General features: G+C 43.9%; 1 protein-coding gene across 1 annotated transcript; it reads left to right on the forward strand.

The window, feature by feature from the left end:
* The first annotated feature begins 7,317 nt into the window (after positions 1 to 7,317).
* On the forward strand, positions 7,318 to 11,601 carry LOC146615543 (uncharacterized). The gene is made up of 5 exons (XM_085375103.1): positions 7,318 to 7,387; positions 7,665 to 7,788; positions 8,129 to 8,337; positions 10,056 to 10,201; positions 11,500 to 11,601. Exons 1-5 carry the CDS (start codon positions 7,318 to 7,320, stop codon positions 11,599 to 11,601), a joined length of 651 nt encoding a protein of 216 aa, XP_085231229.1.
* The last annotated feature ends 632 nt before the right edge of the window (positions 11,602 to 12,233 follow it).

The raw sequence follows: 12,233 nt of genomic DNA on the forward strand, positions 1-12,233 counted from the left end.
TAAATGCAGAGCTGTAGTCTATGAAGAGCATTTTAACATAATTCCCCCTTCTAGTGTCCAAGTGAGTGAGTGATGTGTGGAGGAGATGAGAGATGGCATCGTCTGTGGAACGATTTGGACGGTAAGCGAACTGTAGTGGGTCCAGTGTGTCTGGTAGTGAAGAAATGATGAAGTCTCTGACCAGGCGTTCAAAGCACTTCATCACTACTGAGGTGAGGGCTACAGGGCGATAGTCATTGAGAGAAGCAGGGTGGGGTTTCTTCGGGACAGGAACAATGATGGACTCTTTGAAGCATGTGGGGATCACCGACTGAGATAAAGAGATGTTGAATATCTCAGTGAACACAGGAGCTAGCTGGTATGCGCAGTCTCTTAGGATACGACCTGGGATGCCGTCTGGTCCTGCTGCTTTCCTGGTGTTCACTCTCTTGAAGGCTCTCCTTACTTCATGCTCGGAGATGACGAGCACGTTTCCGGTGCTGGCAGTATCTTCCTGTCTGCAGCCGTTAGCGCCGCTAACACTAGCATTGTTGGAGACCTTAGCTGCAGCCTCGAAGCGAGCATAGAAAGTGTTCAGCTCGTCTGCCAGAGTCACGGCCGCGTTCGTCATACCGGTTGTTGGTGCTTTATAGTCCGTTATTGTCCTTAGTCCCCGCCACAGGCTCCTAGAGTCACTCTGTTGGAGTTGTGACTCTAGTTTCCTCCCGTAGCGCTGCTTCGCCTCTTTCACCGCCCTCCGCACGTTATATGACGCGGCTTTGTACGGGTCCATGTCCCCCGTCATGAGTCCTGTGTTGTAGGCAGCGGTGCGGGATCTCAGAGCGTCGCGGATGGTTTTATCCACCCACGGCTTCTGGTTGGGAAACGTTGTGATAGTCTTTGTCTCCACGGTATCATCCGCTAGTTTCCCGATGAATCCCACAACCGCTTCCGTAAACACGTTGACGTCATCGTCGGAGCTGTTTCTGAACATGCCCCAGTCTGCGTCATCGAGTGCGTCCTGTAACACGGCCACCGATTGATCTGTCCAGCGCGCGACCTTCCTCTGAACCGGAACTTCCTGTTTCAGCCTTTGTTTGTATTTTGGCATGAGGAAGATGGCGGCGTGATCAGATTTGCCAAACGGGGGGCGGGATTGTGCCTTGTAGCCGTCCTTGACCGTAGTGTAGCAGTGGTCCAGTGTCCTTTCACCCCTGGTGGGGCAGGTGATGTGTTGATAAAAGTTCGGCGCTACGCGTTTGAGGTTGGCGCTATTAAAGTCCCCCATCACAATAAGCGCAGCGTCCCGGTGTTGTGTCTGGTGCTGTGTGAGTGCCTCATGCAGCTCGCATAAGGCGGTGACCGTGTCCGCTTGTGGTGGAATATAAACGGCACTTACAATGACCGATGTAAATTCCCGAGGTAGATAAAAAGGACGACACATGATGGACAGTAGTTCCAGATTTGGTGTGCAGGAGCGTGTGAGAGGAACAACGTTCGCACTGTTGCACCAGTTGTTGTTCACCATTAAACACACGCCGCGCCAGCTGAGGTGGTTCGGGCATCTGACAAGGATGCCTCCTGGGCGCCTCCTGGGTGAGGTGTTCCAGGCATGTCCCACCGGGAGGAGGCCCCGGGGCAGACCCAGGACACGCTGGAGAGATTATATCGCTCGGCTGGCCTGGGAACGCCTTGGTATTCCCTCGGATAAGCTGGAGGAGGTGGCTCGGGAGAGGGAGGTCTGGGCCTCTTTGCTTAGGCTGCTGCCCCCGCGACCCGGCATCGGATCAAGCGGATGAAGATGGATGGATGGATGGATGGTTTAAATAGTAAACTATATATAATGTAAAATGTTGTCATGGTCCTGGGTCGGTCAGCCTCCGTGTCAGCATCCTCATCAGCTGCTTCGCCTGGTCCAGCCTCTGCTTCTGCTTCCGCCTCGTCTGGTCCAGCGTCCTCATCAGCTTCCTCCTCGTCTGGTCCAGCCTCCGCTTCGCCTGGGGCTGCAGGGGCCACGCAGCCTTCAGGTCCCCTACTACCACCTCCACATCGTCGGTCGTCTGCCAGGCCACTTGTTGGGCATCTCCGCCACCGTGGACGCCCTCCTGAACGCCGCCACTGCCTTCCGCGTGGCCGGCCTCCGGACTTGTTTCCACGCCGCTGTTGCCGTCCGCACGGTCGGCCCCCAGAACTGTTTCCACGCCGATGTTGCCGTCCGCACGGTCGGCCCCCAGAACTGTTTCCACTCCGCTGTTGCCGTCCGCACGGTCGGCCCACAGAACTGTTTCCACGCCGCTGTTGCCGTCCGCACGCTTCGGCCCCCAGAACTGTTTCCACGCCGCTGTTGCCGTCCGCACGGTCGGCCCCCAGAACTGTTTCCACGCCACTGCCTGCTGCGTGGCCGGCATCCGGACCTGCCCCGCTGCCATTCGCATGGTCGGCCTCCTGAACTTGACCATATGGGCCTTTTTGGACTCTGTCCCTCCGTCCTGGGCCCCCTCCGCCCGCCCTGGTCGGGTCCTTTTCTGTTTTGTTTTGGTCGGTTTTTTTGTTTCTGCTGGGCTGTCTGGAGCCAGCCCTTGAGGGGGGGTACTGTCATGGTCCTGGGTCGGTGACCCAGCGCTTTTAGTTCGTTATCATTTTCTAGATGATGATTGTTTAGGTTCTGTGTTATATTCGGTCTGCCTCTGAGTCTGCGTCTGTATCTGTCTGTCTATGGTGTCACCCCATCTGTTTGTGAATCTGTCTGTTTAGTTCAATGTCTTGTCTGGTTCCATGTGTCTGAGTTTCCTGTTTTATTGTGAAGGTCCGTGTCATATGTGAGTGTGATCAGTTTACGTTTCCCCTGTCCCGTCAGCCCAGATTCCTCCCAGCTGTGTTGCCCTCCTGTCTCTCATCCCCTGATTACTGGTGTGTGTATTTAAGCCCTGTGTGTTCTCCTGCCTGTTGCCGGTTCGTCTGTGTTCCTCCGTGTCAGTCTGTGTTACTCGGTGTCCTGCTCGTCTCTCTGCCTCTCATCCCTTTTTGTATCTTCTCAGGTTTGTCATTTAGCTTTCCCAGTTCAGGTCTTTAGTTTTGTCTTCCCTCTTGTCGGTTTTGCCTTCTCACCACTGTGTAAATAAATCATCACCAAGCGTTATCATCTACTGCCTGTGTTTTGGGTCCTTTTTCCCTTCAATACCACACGGCTCGTCTCAGCACCCGTGACAAATGTATTATATTTGTACTGTTACAATGAAATGAAACTAGTCTCATGAACTACTAGCTTACTAGCTAAAGGTAGGCTCATTTTTTGTTAAAGGCACTCAGTGTTCTCTCAGATATTCTCTTGATGTTCTCTTAGATACATCACATGTAGATGAAACAAAACAATTTTCCCAGAGAAAGTCAAAGAAATGAAATAAAATTAAGATTTTCTGTATTTCTGTTGAACATGCACTACAGCTGTAGCTGCTGCCATCATGGTTGCTAGGCAACAGGGAATGTGCAATGTAGGCTAGCCCATCCAGTTTAACAAGCCTTGCACTTCCGGTCTTCCTGGACTTTGAAGGACCTGACATACGTAGACTGGGTAGGCTGGGTCCTTCGAAGGATGCAGCCCCTGAATGTGGACACAGCCTTGGAGAAGGGAAGACAGACGGACCCTGACAGTTCTTTACCCACGAGGAATTTCAACAGTGTTTGACATGACAACCACGTGTGACTTTCCTTGGCCTTCATGTCTCAATACTTCAATCAGGTCATATTAACTTACTCTGTGAGGTCTAAGTCGTCATTAAGATGGCCCAGACTCTATGTTAAGAAGAAAAGCAAAAAAGACACTTTGGAAAAACCTATTTTTAAAAATATATTTTCATAAAATTAAACATGGGACTATCATGGATGATGACTTAGAGCTCAGAGGGTTAATGAACACTGAAAACAGCCATTTTTTCAGTGTTCAAGAAATTTATTAAAGTGATCACAGCATCATCAACGCCCCTACAAGGCCTGTATGCAAATTGTAGTGGATCAGTCGTTGAGATTTGTTATAGCTGCACATGGCAGGTATAATTCCTTCCTAGGTAACATTTGATAACATCAGTGTCACTGCCCAAAAGTTGATTCTATTCATCTGGATGATTTCAGTGGGAGAAATGTTTCGTCATCATCCAAGTAACTTCTTCAGTCTCAGCTGACTGCAGGTTTACCCAATCACTGGCCTGTAGGTGTAAATAGACTGCAGAGTCCTGGCCTGACGAGGTGGCTCTTCTGTGCTGTGCCATCCGCTTCACCAGAGGTTGTTTGGTTTCCCCGATGTATAAATCCTGGCAATCCTCCTGCACTTAACAGCGTACACTATGTTACTCTGTTTGTGTCGGGGGACACGATCCTTTGTGGTGGACCAGTTTTTGGCGCAGCGTGTTTTGGGGTTTAAAAGCCACAGAGACCCGGTGTTTAGAAAAAATGTGTCTCAGCTGCTCCGATACTCCTGACACATATGGGATCACTGCAGGTTTTTGCTTAGGCAGCGGTTGTCCTTCTCTCCTGGATCGGCTGGAGCTTTCTTTAGGAGCCTTCCCAGCTTTGACAAAAGTCCAGCTGGGATAACCACATTTACTCAGAGCCTTCTTGATGTTCTTCTACTTCTCTGGCTGCTGTGTCTGTGGGGATGATGTTCGCTCTGTGTTGCAGCGTCCTGATGACGCCCAGTTTGTGCTCCAGTGGATGATGAGAGTCAAACCTTAGATACTGATCCGTATGTGTAGGTTTACCGTACACGTCAGCTTTTAAATGTCCCCAATTACTGATGGAAATCTCACAGTCTAAGAAGGCTAACTATGGGCAGAACTTTGTGCCATCAGAAACTGAATTTGAATAACTTACATTTGAATTTGAATTGCTCAACTTGAATGAAAGCTTCTAAAACTCAATTAGAATTAGCATAATTTGAAATCCAATGTATTGATTTGGAAATGATCATCTCTAAATTGAAACTGAATTTTATATTTTGAAAATTAATTAATTTGAAACTGTCCTTCTTTAATTTTAGCTATTGAATGCTTTCAGTTTCACTTCGCACCATTCAATTTCAGTGGTACAATTCAGTTTTTGGGGTCATACATCCGGGTCATTCGTGAAAGTAATCGAGTGCTGATTAACAGAACTATGTTGTGTCATGAACTGGCTGTGTGGAGGCAGAAGAGGACCCAAACGCAAAACTCATGGAGGCAGGAACTGAACTCAAAATCACTGCTTTTTTGCAGGTTTCACAAAGAAACAGAACTAAACTGGGAATGCTAACAGAAGACCGAGGGAACACAGAAAGACACACAGGTTCGGGGAGGAGACATTGACGACGCGACACTGACCTGAGGGAGACATGCACATAAATACACAGAGGGTTAACGAGGGAAGTGGGAGCACACGGGGAACACAGCTGACACAGATAATCATAACGAGACAGGGCAGGAGTGAACACAACATGACGCATACTGACGAGAGACTGTCAAAGTAAAACAGGAAGTACACGGAGGTTCAGACAGGAGGTGAGAGCACGGGGAGGACACAGGCATAACAGGCTGGGGAAAACATGGAATAAAACACAAGGAGAGACGAGGGCTCACAGATACACAGGGGCACACAGGAGGTAACCAAATAAGGAACATCTTAACTAAATAACCTAGGAACCAAGGCATAAATAGGGGACAAAATACAAAAACACACAAAAACTAAGAATACTGGGCCAACATGGCCCAGGACCATGACATGTTGTACCTGCGGAGTGTCACTGAGTGGACCTACGGCATCTTGAGCTGAGGCGGGGTACAGATTAAGCATTCAGAAGTCATTCATCTTGTTATTATCTGTTATGCTTATTGTAGCTGTTACCTAAAAACACTAATTTAGCGTAGTTTGCCCTGGGTTCAGCTTTGACAAATGAATATGATCGACTGTTTCCAGCAGAATTCCACAGTTGTCATCGTGTACCCTCTCACAGCTCCGTATGCTTGCAGAGACCCCCACAGTAGGCAAATGTGAAAATGAATGCCCAAACCATTGTATTTTAGGGGTTTTTATGTCTTCCCAACTCTTTAGCTAACCTAATAACTTTAGCTAAAGTGAACAGTTAGTCTAATTCTTGAGTGCAGCATTACTGGATCACCTCTGTTAACAGACACTCAACCACACTTGTCATATTCCGTATGGTGTTCATGTAGTTTTCTACCCAACAGTTCAGCAAAAAACACATGATGATTTCAAGCATGTGATGACAAAGGCCTTCCATTATGGTCTTTGTCATCACAAGTCTGGCTGATCATGTTTAGATGACTGGCCTTTTGATGGCATTACACCCCTGACCCATCAAGACAAGTCTCCACTAGCTCCCTGAAGGTGTGCTGTGTCATCTGGCAATAAGATGTTAGTATGATGTGGTGTGAAATAGATTTGTTTGTCCTGAACATCCCACAGATGGTCAACTGGACAATTCTTCAAACTCTTTTTGAACATGTTTGGTTCATGGCAGGGTGCATTATCCTGATGAAGGAGGCCACAGCCATCAGGGAATGCCATTTCCAATAAAGGGTATTCATGGGTGTGTTTTCTTTTAAGGGGTGTACTGCAACAGTGCTAAGGTAAGTGGGATGTTTCAAAGTAGCACGCACAGGACCCAAGGTAGCAGAACATTGCCCAAAACTGCACACTACCTCAGCTGGTTTGCCTTCTTCCCATAGTTCCCTGTCACTGGTGCACCACTGCTCCTTCATTGAATCACTTTTGATTGATAGTAACCACTTCAGACCAGAAACACCCCACAAGAACTGCATTTTCCAGTTTTTCTTGATGATCAGTGTCATTCCTTTCACCTTTCAGTAGTCATAGTGTTAGCTAAGTGTATGTTGGCCCGGTGCAAGCAATCATTGAAATATGTTTGGAAACTCATGACAGTAAGAACTGAGGCTGATAAAAGGTGCTTGGCTTAGTGTTTATATAGTATTTATAATAAAGTGCTTGCTAAGATCTAAATGGCTTAGGATTTTAGAGTGATGAGTTAAAGTCTTTTCAGTCTTTTTCCAAAGCTGCACATAAAGCACCAGTAAAGTTGTAACTCCAAATAACGTAAACAGACAGCAAGAAATGCAAAATATTTCCTGTAGTCCCGGAAACAGTGTGATGTGAACTCTTCTGGCAGTGAACAAAAAGGAAAAAATGAATGTCTGTTATCTGACGACTACAGGAAAGAGCACAGCCCACAGAAACCAAAAGGTTCAAATGACAGTTTCTAATGCAGTCTCTGTACAAAAGGAGAATCTGGTGAGAATCAGCTTAGTGTTTTTTTACAACGGGGAGAAGACGATGATACTTTCCAGCTTCAAAAGCTTCTTTATTTATTATTATTTGAGCTCCTTATTCTACCCAAGCAATGGTAAGACTTTCAGTTTCACCTTCTAAACTGTAGCAGTTTAATTTTAGTAATTAATTTTTCAACTTTAGTGATTAATGAGAACTGCTGGTCCAGTGAGTTAAAAAATGGCCACAGTAGAACACAAATATGGACTTGCATTTCTCATGGTCAGTGTGTTATGTTATTGAAAGGTACAGTAAATAAAACATTTACCCTTAGATGTCTCTCCACATGGACTCTAATGACAGAAAGAAAAAACAGAAAGTTTTAACCTTGTTTCTGAATTTCTTTTTACCAGGTTTTGAGGTGATCCAGCCACAGAATAAGACTAATAACCCAGATACAGTTTTCATCAGCTGTAACTTTACAGCAAACACTGGGACAATTGTAGATGTTCGACTCAACAAGGTTTTACCAGAGAAGTATGTCGAAGCATGTCTCTTGGTTTTAGTGAATTTGTGTTGTTTTTGAGATGACAAAACCAAGCTTTTCTCTTTCACTGCAGGATGTTGAGAAATTCTCCTACTACTTGTATGAACTCATGTTTGCTGACTGAAGTTCTCTTTATGTTTTTGATCAAATGTTTGTATGACAAAAAGGTGTCTGTATGAAGTCTGTAGCAGTTCTATGTTCAAAAATCTGCAGGTTTTCTTTTCCCATTTTCAAGAATTCTGCCTGCTGCAATTTTAACATTATTTCAATTAAAATAATTAGACTGGGTCATGCTAGCTGCATATCTAATATTTCTTTGTTTCCTTTCAGAAAGATGCTCTGCCAGACTGAATCTGAAGCCTGTCATAACATTATCGTACTTAAAGACGCTCCATTCAAGTACATTTTCATCTTACTCAATGCTGGGCCAGAGGCATGGACCTCAAAGTATGAATGTGAGTGGTCAGCAACAAATAAGGATGGGACGGACAAAACCGTGACAAGTGCAGCAAACAAATTAATTAAACTGCAACTACAAGGTATGTATATACAAAAAGTGATAAAACCAGAAATTGCATTTTATTTATTTATTATTTTTTGTCTGCAGAAGTGAAAGACTGAAATGACAAATGATGCAACAGAACGTCCACATTTTAGAGCATCAAATACTGTGATTCTGTCAGATGCTGTTAGAATAGTTGAGATTACAGTCTCCCTCCAAAGAGCAGTTTTCAGTTTGGAACAAGTCACAGTTTAGCTCTGCAGACAGCTTGTTCTGTTTATCAGAGCTGTGTTTTGCACTTCATTGCATACTCATCTGCTGGCTAGTTTTTGTTATGGGGGAGGGAAAAGTTCGGTTTCAGCCTAATTGCTCACTGGTTGTGGTCTCTCTGTGCGTATTGGCCATCATTAAAAAAAACATAAAACACATTCTTTCACAAATTTTCACAAATATTAAAACAGTAAGATGAAGGAAACATGTCCGAACACGAAATCATTTTAACAAATAACCTTTTGGCAGGCTGCTGGGAACCACACGGGAAGAGTGACTTGAGCAGGTCCTAGACAACATATGCACAAGGGTGATGAGGGGAGACAGCTGTGAACGCAGCAGGGACACATAAACATAATGCACATAGACTATTAAAATAAGACAGGAAACGCGGCAAAAAGTATAAGCACAGTAAGTCCTGCTGTGCAATTCAAAGGTACAGACTAAAAGTTTTGATTTGGAGGTGGTAAAATTAGGAACTATGTGTTGTTAAAGTTGCAAATACAAACCCACGATCCTACTAAATCAAAGTTAAGACTTGAGACTTTTTTAGCAACAGAATCATAATGACTCAACCTCCCTTGTGTCCAAGTTGCAAAGTCCATGTGGTCTTTTAGCCCAAACCACACAAATTTTGCGATAAAAAGCCCAGGATATCCTCTTTACTGTGCAGTAGGACTCATAGATTGCATAGGTGGTGCTTGATGTAGACGTCTCACATTTACGTCCCCCACACAGGACAAAAATGCATTGCTGTGTCTTAGAAGGATATGCAGGTAAACTCTGTTAAGACTGTTAGCACTGTATCAACACAGACACCCAGAATCTTCAATCAGAATGATGAAAATGGTAAATCGACGGGTTCTTTTTCTGCTCTGAGCACTCAGAGTGATTATACAGCATGCCTCATTCACTATTTCACACAAGCATTTTTTTCTAACATTTGCACATTTTGATGCATCTTGGGGTAAATGTCTTACCTGAGGATATTTGGCATACAGACTGCAGTAGCCAGGGTTGAACCATCAACATTCTCATTAGTAGATGGTCTGCAGTGCCTGTGTGGGTTAGGGGTGTGTGCCTCGCAATCACTGTAACACTTAAAAAAAACAACAACTTGTTAAACGTTTTTTTGTTCAACTATGTCCTGGCAATCAGGGCAAAATGTAGCTCTGTTTGATATGCATTAAAAACCATTTCAGTTTAGCACATGGTTAAGGCTGTGATGAGTGTCATCGCTGAGGACAAATTAGACCTCAGAGGGTTAAATGTCCAAGAGATTGGAGATCTGATCAAACTACACCCACGCTACTGACGAAGCTGGCTGGATACTCTGTGCTGCTAAATGTGTAAAACAGTCTTTACAACAAAACCTAATAATGCATGTTTCTGAACGTGAAACTGGCTGCTGTTCATGTCGTTGTGTTTAGTGACGTCAGTCAAACCACTGAAGTACAAACAGGAAGTAACCACTGTTTTTATTAGGTCAACTGGGAACCACACCACAGTGTACTCCTCCCCCTTCACCTCCTCCCCCTCAGTCCCATCAGCTCATGTGGATTTTGATTGGTCTGCTGGCCCTGATGTTTGTGTACAGCTGTATCATCACCTCCTTCTACATGAGGCTTATGGTGACTATCTGTCAGAATTACTATTTTTCTGAGGCTGTAATTTACGATATATGTCTTTATATGTCTTAGTGTGTTTTTTATCAGATGTTTGTTATCATCTTGCCCGGACGCAACGTTAAAAGGTCCACAAAGCAGCTGAAAGCAGCTTTTATGATGGTCAGCCAGGTAATAGATGAAGGGAGATGTTTTGGTAGAGATTTTTACACAGCCGTAGTTCATTTTCTAAATGAGAAAGAATTCAGGTTTAAACTTTTATATAAGGTCTATGATATGACCACAGCTTTCACTGTTGTTGAGGGCTTCGGGAGCTTCTTTTGATCGTTGTTATTTTGAGACTTTCTTAGTCTGAAATCATATTTGTTTGTTTTTCCAATTACAATTTAAAAAGATTTTTGTTTCCAACTCAGTATAAGCTGTTTATAAGCTGCTTTGAAATTCTGCTTTTTTTACATTCACAACAGACGATACAAAGCCATAAAATAATTGTTCAGCTCATAACAACACACAGTGGATGTTCCGTGTCAACCTCAAGAGTTCTTTGAAATGAAACATCAAAGTAAAAGCTGTACTTACTGCTTTTCTTTGTTACATAAATTCCATCAATTTTGACAAGCGTCCCGACACCACTGTTGAAATGTGGCCCCAAACCATCACGCTGTGTTTTACAGTTGGCTGTATACACTCACTATTCCACCTCTTTCCTGACCTCCTCTCTATATCTTGATGCCAATGTGCCGCTGATTTTCACTCTACTTCTTGAAAAATTTGGCACACATCAGCCGTTTTCTCCCTGTTTTCTCTGATCCCAAAGAATCACTGTCCATGTTTGCAAATTTTGCTTCATCTGACCACAGAAGAGTTTTCCACTCGACGATGCCGACCGGAGGATTGTGACTTTGATCCTTTGTCCCTCGAGCATAAAGATTTCTCCTGATTCTTGGAAACTTTTACTGTTATGTACTGTAGAAAGTTATTCTATTTTACATTGAAGACCATTGTTCTGGAATTGTTTCACAATTTGTAGACAGTTTTTTCAAAGTGAGTTAGCAGACAGTTAATAAGATACTGAAAGACATCCATAAAAACTGTCCTGCCTTTGTGCCGTGCCTGAACACCCAGTTTTAACAGCAGTATTATTATTAAATACATTTAACAGAATAAAGCTATCAAAAGAATGAGGCAAATTGAAAACCGAAATGTCTGCATCTCCTCTGCACTTAATGTTACTAAACTAATTACTTGAAAAGAAATCCTGCTGTAGGTGATGTGTCACTTTTGTGTTTTTTTTTTTGTTTCAGAACAGCAGCAAAGATTGCGAAAACTCCACCTATGTTGAAATGAGGAACGTTCCAGTTCAGCTGCATCCTCACCACATTTACAATACTATGCAAAAGGCTTGAGCTGCCCCTCATTTCTTTATATCTTATTAGGAAAATGGGTAATAGGTTCAACAATGTCTTAAAACATGTAAAAATACATGGAAATACAGTATCTGCAGTAAATACAACTGTGTACACAAATGCATAAACAGAGTCTGCACAATTCTAAGGAACTTTAAATATTTCATATGACCAAACTTATTCTTCTACATAGCCTGAACTCTCATAGGCAAGATTGCTTATAATGTCTGTTAGTAGTTTTCAGGGCGGGGGGGTGGGGGGTGGGGGGGCTGGCTGCCTTTATTCCATTAAGCTGGTGTTGAGGCCCAGACCATGACTAACAGTTTTCTACCCAGATATGCTTTTTTTCTCAATCCATACGACCTGTTGACACTGACTGAATAGACTGTAAAGTAGGCATTGATTAAAGTATAACTTTGAAAGAGCTTTAGAAACCTCAGAGAACTGCTGATCATGACCAGTTTAAAATGTTACAAGAAAGTTTAGCTCCTTAGAAGCAAAATATAAAGAAATGAGGGTCGCTCAAGACTTTTGCACAGTACTGTAGCTCACTCATCTGTCTTCAGTATCTTCAAAAAGAAGACGTGAACAGCTCATATTGTGCTCTCAACATTTTGTTCTTCAGTATTTGA

This window comes from Diplotaxodon limnothrissa, linkage group LG16 (assembly GCF_057381915.1).
Source record: "Diplotaxodon limnothrissa isolate DT_005_m linkage group LG16, D_limnothrissa_male_GT1.1, whole genome shotgun sequence".
NCBI classification, from domain to species: Eukaryota; Metazoa; Chordata; class Actinopteri; order Cichliformes; family Cichlidae; genus Diplotaxodon; species Diplotaxodon limnothrissa.